Source organism: Drosophila elegans, unplaced genomic scaffold (assembly GCF_018152505.1).
Source record: "Drosophila elegans isolate 14027-0461.03 unplaced genomic scaffold, ASM1815250v1 contig_208, whole genome shotgun sequence".
In the NCBI taxonomy this organism is placed as follows: domain Eukaryota; kingdom Metazoa; phylum Arthropoda; class Insecta; order Diptera; family Drosophilidae; genus Drosophila; species Drosophila elegans.
The window spans coordinates 18,706,932-18,723,598 of NW_024545578.1; the positions used below are offsets into that span (position 1 = coordinate 18,706,932).

Consider the following 16,667-nt stretch of genomic DNA (forward strand, 5'->3'; position numbering starts at 1 on the left):
TGTGGGTGGGAAGAGTCGATAACGTCCAGTTGCTCCCACATTGATCGATAGTTTTAGCTGTGCTTGAAATTTAAGAGGACTTTGTGTTTGCTTTGCCAGGCTCTTAAAGTTGCTTGGGTTGCCGTGGAAATCTTGAGATTTATTGCACTTGCAGCTGAAGTTGATGGCAGCAGCTCAGGAGCAACAAATCTAGCGGGCCGTATAAATCAAGTATACGCAATCTGCATTACTCATACGCCCTGTGGCTTAAGCCAAAACAAAAACCAAAACCAAAGGCAGCGCCAGCGGCAAAGGGATAAAAATCAATAGATGCTTTGCATGCGCCGTCGTCTTGCCATCTTTTCACATCCTGCGGCTGCTTTTCGCATTTCCACATGTCCTTTTTGTATTTTTTTTTCCCTACTTTTTCTGCCTTTTCCACTTTGCGGCTGATGCTGTTGCCTGTCATTGCATTTAGTTGCTATTTCCCTGTGTGTGTAGTTTTGCCTTTACAATATTTCAACGTTGTTATGCACTTCACACAAGTGGAAGACACTTGGGTCTGCTGTTGTTGCTGTTGTTGCTGTTGCCGATGTTCCTGCTGCTTATATTGTCACAATATTTTCGCTTTTCAATGCGCCGCTCGAAAGCACAAGTGAAATATTTGCCCATGTGGCATTTTAGTTTGGCAAGGAGCCCTCTTGCATTTTCTCCGTGCCTTATTTCTATGGCTTTTCGTGCGCCATCCCATTGTGTTGAAATCGGCAGAAACGGAACTACTTTTGATTTATTCAGCCGCTCATCGATCGCTTTAAGGATTTGATTCTCTAAAAGAGCCTGCCTGTGCGAAGTAAATCTCATCATTTGCTATGCACTGTCGTCGTTTATTTCCCTCCGCCTGCCATGTAATTTTCACATTTTTACTCATCAACGCCAACGTCATCTCCATGGGATGGCTTTGGCTTGCCCCGAGGTTTTCTCCGCCTCCCCCGCCTCCTCCTCTTCCTCCAGTTGCCCATTGTGTGGGCGTGGCATGCCGGCAACAGCGGTAGCTGTAGCAGCAACAATAACCACGGCTGCAACACAGCAGATGCTGCCTGCAACTGCGGCTTTTGTGTGTGAAGGAAGTAGGTTAGTGGCTCACTCGTCAGCCAAATGAATGATGGAGTAACTGCGGCAAACTGTGGCTGAAAAGTTCCCATTCTCCACGTCTCATTTTTTTTTGTTATCCCTGGCAATTGTATGGTTAATTGAAATAAGAGATAGGTATACAAGTAAAAAAAAAAAAGTGAAAGCCCAAAAGGGGGCAGCCCCTTTGGCTCAGGTGTGGTCATTAAATGGGGCATGTGTGCGCACTATTTATAAGTACTAACCTGGTTTTGGTGGGCTGCTCTAGCTCCGGATCCTGCGACTCCTCGACTTTGGTGTGATTCAAACGCGTGGTGTTTGAATACTCCATGGATTGCCGGCCCTCCAAGGGGCTGGCTGTTTTTCCGAGCTGTCACTAAAATACATTTAAGCAGCTGCACCCCCAATTCCAGGCCAAACAAATATGATTGCAAGCCTTCGCAGTGAAAGTATCTCAATCGCCGTTTTCTGCGCTGCGCCTAAAAGATGCCACTTAATTTTTCACTTTCACTGCATTACGTTAGTTTGTGTGTGTGTGTGTGTGTGTGGGTGGATTTAGTTTTTAAAGCTTTTGGGTTTTCTTTTCATTTATATTTGTTTCACGCTTGTACTCGGCTCGGCCGGATTTATTGAATGTCTTTCTTGTCCAGGGGGAGTCCTGTGCGGAAATGCTCTTGCCGTTTGGCTGGCTGCCGTCATAACTGGCGTGGAATACTGTAAATCGGCTTTTGGCCACTGCAGTTTTGCCGTTTTCCGTTTTAGCCCGTGCGGAGACCGAGCGACCAGCCTCTGGGCCCGAAAAGCGCCGACGACTACGACTACGACTGCGACAGCGACAGCGACAGGACGACGGCGACAACAAAATGCAGCAAAAAAACTTTTTAAAGCTGCAGCAGCAACGGCCACAGCAAAGGCAACAACAATAAGGACCTGCCTGCCACAGGATGTGAGGCAAGAGCGAGCCAGCAAAACAATCACATGGCTCGGTGCAAGCTTGCCGCAGCAACAACATTCTGGCCCGAATAAAGCGTTGCCGCAAAAACATAAACAGAGAGCCTCTTGCCGGTGAGAGCCGGGCCAAGAGAGAGTGCGGAGAAAGTCTGAGAAAGCACACGCATTTCTATAATATTACCAACTAATTTTAAAAAGTTTTAAATATAACTTGACATTTAAAACAATTTAACTTATATATATGGAACGAATTATAAACCGGGATAAAAGGTATGTTTCCTAAAGTACAGTTAGAGTGGAAAAAAGAGACGGAGAGAAACTCCCATGCTTAAAATTCTTTAATAAATATAAATAATATTTAAACCAGTAAATAAAAATATAGAAAACAGGTATTTTTTTAATAGATTTTAAAAAAGTGTGGAAAGAGTTTAAGTATAAACATTTTGTTTCAATAATCAAGAGCTATATAAACATTAAACTATTAAAAAAAGCAATCCAATTCATCAGATCCTTTTAAAACCATAAACTATAGATCAAAGTTCTATTTAGAGCTTTTTCAAGTACCGGAATCCAATTTTAGATAAAGTAAAGTATTATAACAAAATAAATTTGTATCTTTATTTTAAACAATTTTAAAGAAAATATTAAAAAAAAGAGCATTTTTAAATATAATAAATACTACTAGTTATTTTCCATAATAATAAAGCCAAGAAAATAAATTGTAAACTATTTTACTGAGAATATTAAAGGTCCTCTTAAAAGTCAGAATAGATACAAAATCAATAACTATATAAGTAAAGAGATTGCATTATGAATATAAAATTATTAAGCAGAAGCAATAATTGGTTCTCTTTTCTCGCAGCGAATTTCTCACGCCGGCGCTCTCTTCTCGAGTCGCAAAGTTTGCTTTACCCACGCGAGCTGCACAAAATCGCGTGCACGAAATGGAAACCAGGTCAGGGCCGCCTCGCTCGCGTTACCCGACCCGCTGCGCTCCTGCCCATCGCCACCCACTCCGGCGGAAAGCTTTCGTCTTGTTTTGCTTCTCAGTGAATAAGCTCTATAGATTAAAGCTCGCAACTGCATAAGTACACAATACCTTTGATTAATTAGTAACAAATATATTTCTGTATAAATACGATCCTAAGGGTTATCGAACTTAAAATGTACGATAAAATCGAGCACCCGCACTAAACATCGACGGAAAATCATAAGTAGAGAACAGTGAGACACAGAAACATAAATTCTAGGCAGGACAGTTGCACTAGCTTGCCATTTCGGTTCGGTTTTCGGTTAGGCTCAGTTAGACAAAGATAACACAAGTAGTAATTACAATTAGTTGGCAAAACGAAGGTTTCTCAAGGCACATTTTGGCTTGGCATCTGATGATTTTGCTCCTACGCTTCAGCGCCTCATTTTCTCTAGAATGGGCACCACCATGTCGAACTTGGGTCGCTTGCCGGGATCCTCGTTCATGCAAATTCCAATCAGTTTGGCCATGTGCGACGAGGTGCCAGGCGGAATTTTGACCCGCAGTCCCTCCAACGCAATCTTCATGCCGCACTCCATGGGCGACCACTCGGCGAAGGGCACTTCGCGCGTGGTCAGCTCCCAAATGAGTATGGCAAAGCTCCACATGTCGCAGGCCTCCCAGTTTCGATCCGCCTGCTTGCGCTGCAGTGCCTCCGGCGACATCCAGGCCGGCTGGTAGATGCGTCCCTTCTCCTGGAACGAGAATTTGGCATCGCCCATGTTAATCCTCGCCGTCAGATCCTCGTCGATCATCACGTGATGGCTGTTCAGGTGGTACGTGGGTATGATGCGCTCCAGCGAGTGCAGGAAGGCCATTCCCCGGGCCACGTCCAAGGCAAAGCTAACCGCCTGGCTGGTGTCGACCACCACACCAGTGGCTCCATGGAGCAGACTGAACAGTGACGAACGTGGCATGAACTATGAAGGAATGATTTAGTTAGTTTGTTTCTACATTGATCACAGAAGTTCATTAAGTTCAACTCACCTGACTAATGGTCACCAGATTAGGCGGCGAATTGCAGGCCCCTATGATAGGCAAAATGTTGGGATGCGAGAAGATGCGCAGCTTGGGGAACTCCTCGTTGAAGTCCCTCGACATACGGGGCGTGCACTGACGCACGGCTAGGATCTTGGCCACCACATCGTTCTTTTGCCAGCGTCCCCGCCAGGTTTCTCCCGATGGCGTGACCGAGAGCTTGGTGTGCAGGTCCAAGTCTCCCATGCTGATGCCCTTAAAGCGGGACAGGGTGGCGTCCCTGGACCTCGTCTTCATGCCCGGCCAGCTCTGCTCCTTGAAGCTGATCACCTTCACCTCCCGGCCGCTCTTCTCCACCAGATCCTGCAGCCTCTTGGCCAAACTGGGCTTGGCCTTTTCGATGGGCGTGTGGTCGTCCTTGTTAGCGATTCCCACCTGGGCCCCCGCGTTCAGAAGATCCTCGCAGATCATGTCGTAGCCCCAGAAGCAGGCGTAGTGTAGGGGTGTATTCCCATGCTCGTTCACCGCGTTTACATCGCTGCGCTCCTTTATCAACTGTAGTGGGAGATTTATGTAACTAAAGTAAGATAGCTGGTTGGCATCTATGTTATTTTACCATTTGGACCACATCGCGATGGCCGTGAGCTGCAGCCAAATGGAGTGGGATGTCGTCGCCCATGTTCGTGGCATTCACACGAGCTCCACGCTGCAGCAAAGTCTCCACCAGCTTGGCGTGTCCCTCCTTGGCCACCCAGTGCAATGGACTGAAGCCATGGTCGTCTCTGAAATAAAGAAATTATATAAACATATTTTATTTGGAATAATGTCTTTACATGTTCTTAGAAACAGAAAGTCGGATATTGAAAGTAATCTTTCTAAAAGATTAAGCCGGTAGCATTAAATTTGTAACATAATTTAAAAGAAATATATTTATCTAACGAAATAAAAAACATCTTGAATTTCATTTAACAAATAGAAAAATATAAAAAAATTTACATTTTGCTGGTATATTTAAAATTTAAGTTTTGTTTTGATAGATCACAAAGGATAAGAAACAATTTCTCTTTCCTGGGAAGCCAAATAGAACGGAGCGTAGAATTAAATCAAATTGAATAGGCAATATTTGTGTGGGAAGCGGGTTTTATGCTCGCGATATGCACACATGCAAATATATACATATATACATATATATATTTTTGATTCGTCTGTTTACACAACACAAGAATAAATCATGACGTCACTGAGACTCGAAAGACCCTCAAAATGTTGGGCGTATTAAATGCGATGACTAAATGCCACTTCCTGAGAAGGAAAGTCGCCCCTTAAGGTGATTCCTTTCGAAATACCACTTTCTAAACAATTAGACAGTGGCCGAGTGGTTAGTTAGTTAGTTGTTTTAGTTTTACCCCAAATTGTTGTCGTTCTCCGTTTCATCCAACCACAGGCGCACTTGAATCGAGTTGCCCTCGCGGCACCAGTGGAATATATCCTCCATTTGTATGCCTCACGCCTTTATTCCGCTCTCAATCACTGTTTAAAAAGGTTTTTCAACCTAAATTACATCTATAAACGGCTAAAAACTGTTAAAATGCGACAGTTGGGATAAATTTCTAATTAAAAAAATTCAGTAGAGTGACCGTTTGAAATATCAGCCAACGACTCGCGTTGCCAACTGCTTTAAAATATCGATATATGTACTATCGATGTTACGCGTGAAAAGTGTGAATGTCAAAAGAAGAAAGAAGAAAAAGGAATACAACGTGCACCGCTCAGAATTTATTTAAAAACATTCGTATTTAGCTTTATCTATTCGTCTTAATAAAAGATTTAAAAGGCGGAAAATGAAGCTCAGCACCTATAACTTCCTTACCTCAATGGCCATCAAAGGTGTGAAAGTGGGTTTTCCCTTAAAACTGACGGTGAGTTCTTTAGTCTTATGTGCCTGCTATTGATTGTTTCATGGAAATTATGGTTAATATATTTACAAATTTCATCCAGATAACCAAAAAGGACGTGGTGGAAAGTGAGTTTAATCCTACATTTGTGGAGCGAATTCTTCCCAAATTAGATTGGTCAGCGGTTTATGGAGCTGCCCAGGTGGTGAGTATTTGGATTCTACTTGGTGGAACAGTGGCTGCTGGAGAGTTCCCAAAAATAGTTTTCACATTTTTTTATGAAGTAAAAACTCTGAAACAGTAGCAGTAGTTTCTATATGAGTCTACTCAGTTAAATGGAAAATATTTTACAGTTGTCGAAAAATTCAGAAAAACTACTGCCTCAAAAAGCTTTTTCGAAGTTCGTTTTGAATACATGTTTTTTCTTTAGCCCTTAACGTACAATTTCTAAAATGTTGAAGAACGGAAATTTGTATTTTTATTATGTATTAAATTAGTCAAAATTTTCTTAAAAACACTTATTTAATTATTAATTATTATTTAGTTTTTCATGACCTCTTCATGGGGAAAATTTGTAGTCAAACAATTTGTGCCATAAGTGGCAGTGTTGTTTTTTCCTAATTCTTTTTAAAAACTCATTGTTAAATTCTTTTTCCAGGCGGAACTCACAGAAGACATACCCGCCGTACAGCCGGAGAACATTGGTGAGAACGAGGTACTCCTCCAGAAGCTCCACCATCTGCTCTTCGAGATCGACGTGCTGGAGGGCCAACTGGAGTGCCCGGAAACAGGACGGGTTTTCCCCATCACCGATGGCATACCCAACATGCTCCTCAACGAGGACGAGGTCTAGATGCCATGATGTCCATTCATGTTTTTCTGTAGCATAATCCCCACTCCAGAAACGCATTAATTTTAAGTAAGTTTGTTAGTTTTAAAGTCTGTTTATTTATGAGTGACTAAAAAATAATTGGAGCTTGGATGGAATGTGTTTTTTTTTCGGGTGTTGAGATCTACATTCTCGTTGAGTGGAAGGGACTTGGGGAAGAGCAAAAACACTTTACGACACATACAAATGGTAAGTCTAAACTTCTGGAGGGTGGTGCTTGGCTAGTTACTAAGTTTCATCTCCGTTTCTTTGGCACTCTGGGGGAGATTCGAGATTGGGCACTCCCGCCTAGTTGCACTTGATGTTGGGGCTCTTGTTGCTGCCTTGGGCGTAGATGCTGCCCTTGGCCAATCCGGACTGGGCTCCTTTGCAGAGTTCCGAATTTCCGCCCCTGGGCTTGTAGCTCCGATCTGCCAAGAGACTGGCGTCTGGTCCTTGGGTGGCCTGCTTTTGGAGCAGCTTTGTGTTGGGTCCATTCCAGGTGACATAGTCGGCTCTGTTAAAATAATATTAAAGGTAAAACGAGAAGAATCTTGAAAAACATGTTCTATATTTTGTGTAATTCATTTGAAAAAAAAATAGTAATATGAATCTATTGAAAAAATGTTAAATTTGATTTAGAAACTGAGTCCAAAATATAAAGATAATTTATTTTAAAGATTTAAACTGTAAAAACAATATAATTATCTTTTCTTTTCCTACAAATATGTAGTCTTAAGTTAAATGGAAACGTTTTAAAACATATTTTCGAAATAATTTATGTTTTGACTAAGCTGTTTTTTAAAAAGTTTTGCCACAGTTAATTTTAGTACTTACAGCAAAAGATTTTCATCAGCACCCTTGCTCAGCTGCGAATTGGGTCCCATACTGGCCATTCGTTCGATGATGGACTGAAATTCTGCCGATTCGGAATTGTGGGAGTTGCCAAAGACTGAGGAGTGCTGGCGATGTCTGTTGGGATAAGTAAATCGTTGATATTACACTTGATTAAACTCAAAGAGTATATAAGCTTTAGGCATGCCAAAAAAAAAATAGAGTAAACAGGATAAAATGAATAGCTCACAACTGGATTCCCTGCTATAATTCATGCTAAATCCTGGAAAAACACATGCGCAAACGACTGAATCTGATGCTACTTAGCGAAACGGTAACGGAAACGGTTTAAGTTAACGGTTTAACGGGTTTAGCGGGCGGGCATACTTCAGTGAATCGGTTTTGGTGCGAGCGCGACTTTCGAATGCTGGCCTCCTCGCGATGGATGAGGAGTTGGACTGGGCCGACGAGGCCAGCGATGAGGACGTCATTGATGCGGAGTAGGAGGAGTAGGAGCTAGCGTTCGAGGAGCCATGCAGGTAGCCATCGATGCTGTAGTTGTTAGTATCGCCGTAGTGGCCATAGTGGTTATAGCCGCTCTTGGCCAGGATGCTCTTGGTGGTCATTCGCTCGTAGCTTTTCTGCCCGATGCGGGGTGATTGTGCGGGTGAGGCATATGAATGCGATGAGGATGCACTCGATATGGATGACAGATGCGTCTCCAGCTTCTCCTCCATTGTGGGCGTGGGCGTGGGCGTGGCCTGGGCCAAAATGATCTGGGTGGTGAACGTCGATGGTGTGGTGACATTGATCGATGGCAGAATGTGTCGCTTATGCAGTGGCTTCGTTTTGGATGCGGATGCGGATGAGGTGGCGGGCTCCACCACGGTGAGCAGGCTGGATGATCGAGTGGCGCAAAGCAAGCGGACAGTGTGGTTTTCGGTTTTTTGTTTTTGGTTCGGGGTTTTAGTCAGAGGCGGCAACAAAAGTTCACAGAGAAAATAGGCAGTCGATTAACAAACGGATAAAGCAGCGGGCCAAAGAGAGAAACAACATGGTTTGAGTGGGTGGGAAAAGCAGTTGGCAACCACGACCTTGGCTTTCGAGTGGGGTGGGGTGGGGTGGGGTAAAGGTAAAGTCAAGGCTACCTGTCTCCGGCGACGCCATCCACCTGTTCAGTTCCCGTGGTCTTGGTCAGCTCCAGGTGTTTGGGATTCGAAGCGGTCTGCTTCTGGGCCCTCTGCTCATCCTCGTCCTGCACGATCTGCAGGATCTGGGTGGCCCGATCCTCGGCATAGCTCACCGACTCCAAGGCCATCAGTATTATGCGCTCGGCAATTTGTGGATACTTCTCCTTGAGCAAAGATTGCACTGAAAGTAACCAAATTATAGTTGGGCAAGACTGAAACCCTTCGATTCCACTCACTTTTGGTCTTCTCCTCCTCAGTGTATTCCTTGGGCCTCAGCGGAATGTGAACAGTACCCTGATCTCCGCCTGCCTGCTGATCTTGATTCAAGTCCGGCGGACGATTGTTCGGTCTATGTGGCTGCTGCATCTCCCGCTTTGTGTAGCCCAAGGAAATCAACTTCTCCGAGGCAAACTGCACATTGTTGTCCGCATTGGCCAGGATGTCCAGGAGCAGCTCCTCATCCGCCTTGGGAAATATGTTCTTCATATATCTGTGGGGAAAGTGGGATGGGTTTTGTTAGTTTTGGGCAATAAGTGTAGTCTATAAAAATAAATTATAATATTATTAATATTTAGCTTACAACATTTAGAGTCTGAATAATTGTTGTATCTAAAAGTTACCTTGAGTTTTGAAAAGAGTGTTCTTCGAAAAATACTTGTGTATAGTTAAAATTACACATCAAATTATTTGGCATCAACAAGCTTACAAGATACTCGTTTGTCCTTAGACAAATAACCGTCTAGAATTCCTTTTAGTAAATCATAAGGTGATTAATATTTAATTAGGAACCACATAACTTTGTTGAATAATAAACTTGAAACCATTCTTAAGTACTCTTTAGGAGTCAATAGGAAATGTTGAAGGTATAAATTTGTTATTGGTTTCCTTATTTAACGGAAATTTTAACGGCAAATAAGTAAGCACCTTGCTCCTTTCAGCTCTAATTAAATTAAAAAATTTGCTTTGAAATATATACACCTAAAAAGAATAGTTTTTTTTATCCGTCGAGCTGAAACATATTCCCTACTAAACGGACATCTGGCGGACAACATTATCTTTCCTTAATGGACAACTCTCCTTTAAGCGGAAAACTTTGCGGACAACAATGCAAGATAAATGAAATTTCTACTCTATTTAATATCCCTCTAATTTAAAACCCCGTCGAACCTCAGTTTCATCTTGGGCGACGAGTGTGGTCTGGGTGAGCTGCGCCACAGGGGAGATCCGTGCAGAGCTGGCGGAACAGCTGATCCCGGGGGAAGGGTCACCTGGTGGCCAGGTGGACCACCAAGACCACCAGGACCACTAGGACCACCGCTCTGCACGCTCACGAGACTACCGAAGCGTCCGCCGGGCAAGGGACTGGCCGTGCGCGAGGTGCGCCGACTAGCCACCGTGTCCGGACGACGCGCCGGTGGGGTCATGTAGAAGGCGGAGCTGCTGTGGAAGAGGTGCCGCTGCGAGGGCGGCGTCACGAAGGGACCCGGCATGGTCACCGGGTGCTTCTCCACCTGCAGGGCACTGATGACGACGGCCTCGCTGTTATAGTAGCTGTGGGTTCGTGGGTTCGTGGGTTAGTAAGCGTGGGATTAGTGGCAAGTGCAGTAAGCGGCGTTAGGCAGCGTGTGAGAAGTAAGAGATGTAAGTACGCAGATTAGTGGGGATTAGCACACTTGGCACGGAAGCTTGGCCTAAAAACTACCACCCATGGCACTTACCGTTTGAGCAGCAGGCGTATATGATTCTCGCCAGCGGTGGGGAACATGTTCTGGATCTTGGTCACCACGGCATCCGTTTCCGCTTGGGTGGTGAACGAGGTCTCCTGGATGGTGGAGCGCCGCGAGAGATTCGGACCCAGGCGAGCTCGTTGAAAGGGTAGGGGTGAAGACATTTCCTGTGGGTTAAGTAGATAAGTCATAAGTGAGCTTATTACATTTTTCATTCATTAAAATAATAATAATACATGTCACTAAATAATGTTAGAAATTAAAAGTAAACCATTTTAATCTTATAAATTACTGATTTTTGAAAGCATAATTTGGCAATAGAAGATAGACAACCCAACCTTTAAAAACTAAATCATTGCCAAATGTTGAGTACTTAAAAAAAAGATTATATTACTTACAGATGTAATATCTGTCATATTGTTTTGTAAATGCTTTTAAATCACTTATTCATTAGGTGACTAATAAATAATGATAATTGTAATTGGTCGAAGCAGAATTGTAACTACTCTTGTTTCTTACAATCGCTAGAAATTTCTGAGGTACATTAAACAAAGAATTTCACCATTTTTGACAGTTTAACTGAAGTTCTTTAGTGCTCTACTTTTTTTTTAACACTCCTACACCAGATTTCAGATTATAAGCCTTTTGAATGACAATTATATTGTTAAAATTATCTTTCGAAAACTCACCAAGTGTCCCCTGGAGGAGGCCGACAATAATGGACTGGTCGAGACGTTGTGCAGCGTGGGCTGCTGGCGCTCTTGGAAAGCTCGAATCGCGGTCAAATTGTTGCTGGGATGGACGTGGTACGGCGAGCTGTTGTGCGACGTCTGCGGCGGCTGACTGACCAACTGCTGCAAAGTGCCAGAGTGCCAGGGTTTGGCCAGGTTGCAGGCCAAATAGAAAATCAATAAAACGCAAATAACTTGGGGGAAGGGTAAATGGGGAGATGGAGGTTACCTGCAAGGCTATCGACTCCGTGGAGCAGCGTTCGTTCTGCAGCTGCCTGTAACTGCGTCCGCGCGGATCCTCCAGCTGCATGGCCTTCGTCAGATAGTTTATGTAATAGCTGGAAAGGGAATCGAGTGGAAGATGAGCTTGCCGCCAATCAAAGGCCATCAAATGACCTCCCACCCAGGGTCAATCAAAAGCTCCGGGATTCAGGCCAAGGGTGGATTCCCAAAGCCGGCCGGTTGGTGGTGGTTTGGATTGCGATTCAGATTCGGATCCCGGCCACATGTTGATGGTCCTTGGGGGAAGCGGACAGGTAAAGGGTAATGGGTAATGGGTAATGGTTAATAGGAATGGGTAAAAGGGATCCCCCCGCAAAGCGGAGGCACGTGCCAAGTAGCTGCCAAAAGGCGGTCCCAGAGTCGTCATTTTCATCTCCGTTTGGCAGGCCATCGTGGCTCTGATTTGGAAATGGAATGGGTGGTGGCAGATGTGGATGTGGAGAACTCGTCTCCGACTGAGTGGCCTCTTGAATTAACGTATGACAGTCGTTGGGCTTGTTGCTTAATTGCACAGGGCCTTTTGAAAAATGGGAATGGGTTGTTTAGCAGAGGCTAAGTAGAAGTTAAAGACCCCGCTGGCATCCGACCACGCGGAAGTGACACAATTTATGTTATGTCGCTGAAATGAGGCCAATTGGAGCGGTTAAAGAGCCCTCAGTAGTCCATGGGGAAATGGGCCTGTCACATGAGGACTTTGGAGTTTAAAACATGCGGCATATTTAGCTTTGTACAACCGTTGAATTAGGTTATATTTAAATATTACTGAAGTCATAAATACTTATTGGGTTCTTGATGGATTTTTTTGAATTAAATAAACGAAACAAAGATTAGCATTGAAATAAAAAGGGTATACTGACTGGAACTGATTTCAGCAAATATAAAAAAAAGAGATTATGTTTTATATTGATTGTACGTACATTAATAAACATTTTCAAAGAATTTTAACCGAAGAGATTACTGTGCCAACTCCGGTCAAAATGGTTTATCTAACATCTTACATTTTAAAAGTGTTTTAGAGGGGCACATTGAGCTACTAAGTGTTTGTTTCAAGATTGCTAAACAAATAAAGAAATATTCTGTTTATATGCCAACATTTTAAAATTTAATGTATATAATTCTTAATTAATATTTTTCAAATTTCTTTTAAATACTTTGTGTATATTAATTTATGCTGTTAGTTATTTTTAAGAAAAAAACTTCTTATAATAGACCTTACTCTTTTAGTTCATTAGAGTATGAATATAAGGAGTGTGTTTAAGAACTAACTTTCCTAAGCTATCGTTTCCTAAACCTTCAGTTTACTGGGCACCCACCACCCACTTGGCATTTTAAAGTTGCCGTGGCAATCAGTAACGGACTGAAGCACCCAAGTCACCCGCCACCCAATGTCCTTCACCCACCAGCCACCCACCACCCACAGAAAGTGCCACCCAAGGCAACGGTGGCACGCAAATTTATCAGCCGCCTCCCGGGGCAACCTATCAACCTATCAAATCCCCACCACATCTCTCAGTACAGTTCGGTTTGCTTTTCGTGACATTGTGGTTAATATTAATGCATTAATGCATGCATAAAAATTTTTATGACATCGGGCTATATGCACTCGCTGCTCACCAATTTCCAGTTGTCTGATCGTATTTGCAGTCCCAGCCGGGCGGCATTTTCTGATAGCCACCGGATTCGCTCATTTTCACCGCTCAGATACAGATACAAGATACAAAAACACAGATACAAATACAAATACGGCTGCACTTGCAGATACGAGATACGAGATACACGGCACGACTTGTGTTTTAATTTCACTGAATGTTTATGGACATTTAAAGTCGCATTCGCAGCTTGTTTGCCGACTGTCTGCAACCCCGAAAAAGTTGGCAGCCAGGACGGGAGTGCCCTTGCCACTTAGCCCGAGCTTTGTAGTTGGACTCAGATTGGTATATTCAGGCTATATGCACGGGGGTTGTAACCACCCTCGCCAGGCAGCAGAGCTATTTTTGTTTACGCGGCACTGCCAGCCGGGAAAAAGGACCACAACACACACGATGTGGCGTGCCTTCAGTGGGCGAGTGGGTTGAAAGGGACCAACTACCCGGAAAGGAACACACAATTTTGAGGGAAAAATCCCGCAGACGTAGCTATATAGACAACCTCGCGAGCCAAGCTTTGAGCGTCAACTGAGCAAATCACGGTCGGGTGTTGAAGCTCAAGCTCCTTAGATGCTGCGCCAAAGCCCAAAACCCGTTATAAAAGCCTTTATCCAGTGTTGGAATTTACCCATCAAAAGCTCTGGCCAAACTTTGACTTAGCTTTCAAGCCAACTTGAGTTCAGTCACACAATTCAAATTTGACTTGCTAACCGACCCCCTTTAAATTATATCTTATTTATCCGCTTTTGATTTAGTGGTTATATAACACACCAGCGAAATGGCGGACGTTTTGGCGCGCATAACGCGCATTTCGGATAACTATCTCAAGGAAATGGAGGAGGCACCGGAGCCGCAAGGACCTCCCAAGCTGACCAAGGCCCTGAAGAAGGCCGCCAAGAAGGAGGCCAAGCTGCAGGCCAAGTTCGAGGAGAAGCGTCTGATTATGCGGGTGGGTGCAGGTTTTCAAATACTATACTATACTATAATGCAAAGGAGACTACTATATAGTCTTTTCATTCCGAAAATCTATCGCTAAAAGAAAATTATGTACACGATGTAAATTATGTAAATGTATCTTCGATTTTACTCTCGAATTAATTAATTTGTACTGTGATTAAAATCAATTAACTCAATGATTTTGCTTTTTTTTAGTAAAGAGTAAACTAAGCTGAAGCCTTTTTGTGCCCTTTTTAGGATGCCCTGATGCGGGAACTGGAGATGGGCAAGCGCATGGAGGAGAAGGGCAACGAGGAGTGGCACGAGATGTGCCGCGAGATCAAGATCAGGGAGCTGAACGAGGAGATGGTGGCGTGGGGCGATCGGGCAGAGCGGAACATCCTGGCCAAGAACGACCACATCAAGATGCTGCTGGATGACATGGCGCAGACGCAGGACCAGCACGTGCGCAGCTTCAGCAAGACGGTGGAGCTGATCGACCACATCCGGGACTGCTTCCACGTGATGCTGGGCGGGGTGCGGAACATGTACGCCCAGCAGGCGGACGAGATGCTGCGTGACTACTACGAGGAGGTGCGCCGGCGCACCGAGGAGCTCGAGGCGATGCATACGCACTCGGACAACATCATACACGCCACGAACATCACCACCCGGGACCAGATCAAGGAGGACTACACCATCTATTTGGAGCAGCGCGACGATCGCGTCAACACCGAGATTGAGAACAGGTTCAAGATCCGCGACCAGATCGTCTGCCGCATGACGCACATGCAGCAGCAGCTCAACGACTTCGTGGAGTCGCTACGGAGCACCGAACTGGATGCTCACAAGTACGAGAAGATCCGCTGGCTGACGGAGCGCCAGGAGGCCTTTATGGAGGAGTCGCGCAAACTAAACGCCGAGGAGTCCAAGTACATTAACATGCAGGCCGAGCTCCAGCGCGAAATGCTTCGCATGGATATCGAGAACAACTCTACGCTCAACGATCTCCGCCTGGAGTTCCAGTACTTCACCAACGTGCGCAAGAAGATCGAGCTCAACCAGGAGATGGACCGGAATATCACGCATGAGAAGCTGCGCATCCTCACCGGCGAGTGCTACGAGTTGACCAAGGTAAGATTATATGTCTACGGTTATGAAAAAACACGCACTTTTGTTTTAAAAATTAAAATAAATTTCTCTTGTCTTTGAAAATGTTTGAAAAACTTCGTTAAAGCGAATAAGCTTATTATAGCAATGTTTGCTATTTAAAATAGTTAAAAATTGTTAAGTAAATTAAATTGAATTACGAATGAATTTAAGTGACAATTCAATACTGTAATAAGCATACATTCGTCATAACTTAAATAATAAAGAAAAAAATTGTTAAGTAAATAATTGGATGACGAATTAATTTAAGCGACAATTCAATACTCTAATAAGCTTACATTAGTATATAATTGATAAAAATAACTTAAATAATAAAGAGAAAAAATTTGAAGAAAAATAAATTGGATTACGAATTAATTTAAGAGTCAATTCAATACTGTAATAAGCATACATTCGTATGTAATTGATTAAATTAATTTAAATAATATTTACTTATTGTTTTGTTTTGTTTTTTTTTATTTTTAAAGGCATTTTTCCGATTGATATTAAGACCAATTTTTTTAAAGAATTGAATTTTGTTTTATAAAAGTCAAATAAACAAAACAAAACATTTTAATTAAATGTTTTTCTAAAACTTTGAAGCATATTTGTAATAGTTAAAAATATAATACTTACTCCAGGAAATGGAGAAGCATGTGAAGAGTGGTGAGTTGCTTCTGGCCCTGTCGATCACCTGCAGGAAACTGCAGACGGAGGCGGAGAAGGTAATCCTGGGCGGCGAGGTGTTCGACGATACCGAGCTGCAGGAGGAGGAGAACTTCAAGCTGCAGACCCTCAACCTTAAGGATCACGTGGACATGACCGAGGAGGAGCTGGTGGAGCTGAACAAGAGCATGAAGAACTTCTGGCGTCGCCAGGCGGTGGCCGAGGCCCAGAACTTGCTGATGCTCGAGGAGAAGCGTCGCCTCACAGAGGACAACCAACGCCTGATCGACTTCCTCAAGTCCAAGACGGTCACCGAGGATCCCGAGGAGCTGCGCACCGCCATGCATGTGTCCTCGCCGACTCAGCCGATGCCACCCAAGGTGTTCGACTCCAAGTGCCATGAATCGAAAGCCAGAAAAGTCCTAAAGTCGCCGACGGCACACAAGGAAGCCAAATTTGAGTCGGAAGCCGTTTTGAAAGATGTGATCTTGGATTATTCTTAAATTGTTCAATCTAACTTTCGTTTAAGGGTTAAGAGATACAAATATTCTTTTAAAGTGACATTTAATAGATTAATTATTGTAAAATTGGGTGAGGCATGCAAATTTAGAAAGCTTCATAAATATGTGCCAATATGTAATAGGTAAGTCTCCAATATTGTTTGCCAAATATCCCAA

General features: G+C 43.6%; 4 protein-coding genes across 8 annotated transcripts; 2 read left to right on the forward strand and 2 right to left on the reverse strand.

Moving 5' to 3' along the window:
• Nucleotides 1–3,163: 3,163 nt before the first annotated feature.
• On the reverse strand, nt 3,164–5,715 carry LOC108142804 (integrin-linked protein kinase). The gene is made up of 4 exons (XM_017266862.2): nt 5,473–5,715; nt 4,683–4,848; nt 4,076–4,621; nt 3,164–4,008 (listed from the first exon to the last, which is right to left on the reverse strand). The coding sequence occupies exons 1-4, from the start codon at nt 5,559–5,561 to the stop codon at nt 3,463–3,465; spliced, it is 1,347 nt and encodes a 448-aa protein (XP_017122351.1). The 5' UTR covers nt 5,562–5,715; the 3' UTR covers nt 3,164–3,462.
• An 82-nt stretch (nt 5,716–5,797) lies between these two features.
• On the forward strand, nt 5,798–6,941 carry LOC108142418 (multifunctional methyltransferase subunit TRM112-like protein). Its single transcript, XM_017266273.2, has 3 exons — nt 5,798–5,985; nt 6,065–6,166; nt 6,620–6,941. The coding sequence occupies exons 1-3, from the start codon at nt 5,908–5,910 to the stop codon at nt 6,812–6,814; spliced, it is 375 nt and encodes a 124-aa protein (XP_017121762.1). The 5' UTR covers nt 5,798–5,907; the 3' UTR covers nt 6,815–6,941.
• A 69-nt stretch (nt 6,942–7,010) lies between these two features.
• Nucleotides 7,011–13,780, reverse strand: LOC108142410. Of its 5 annotated transcripts, none has more exons than XM_017266261.2 (10): nt 13,208–13,780; nt 11,541–11,649; nt 11,270–11,431; nt 10,572–10,747; nt 10,021–10,404; nt 9,090–9,343; nt 8,812–9,034; nt 8,051–8,560; nt 7,667–7,801; nt 7,011–7,346 (listed from the first exon to the last, which is right to left on the reverse strand). In XM_017266261.2, exons 1-10 carry the CDS (start codon nt 13,279–13,281, stop codon nt 7,139–7,141), a joined length of 2,235 nt encoding a protein of 744 aa, XP_017121750.1. In that variant the 5' UTR covers nt 13,282–13,780; the 3' UTR covers nt 7,011–7,138. The 5 variants fall into 5 exon arrangements, with proteins under 5 accessions (XP_017121750.1, XP_017121749.1, XP_017121751.1 ...); XM_017266260.2 differs by having other exon boundaries at nt 11,270–11,434; nt 13,208–13,779; XM_017266262.2 differs by lacking the exon at nt 10,021–10,404 and having other exon boundaries at nt 11,270–11,434; nt 13,208–13,779.
• Nucleotides 13,781–13,918: 138 nt separating this feature from the next.
• LOC108142411 (dynein regulatory complex subunit 2) lies at nt 13,919–16,551 on the forward strand. The gene is made up of 3 exons (XM_017266265.2): nt 13,919–14,188; nt 14,434–15,309; nt 15,966–16,551. Exons 1-3 carry the CDS (start codon nt 14,018–14,020, stop codon nt 16,491–16,493), a joined length of 1,575 nt encoding a protein of 524 aa, XP_017121754.1. The 5' UTR covers nt 13,919–14,017; the 3' UTR covers nt 16,494–16,551.
• Nucleotides 16,552–16,667: the final 116 nt, after the last annotated feature.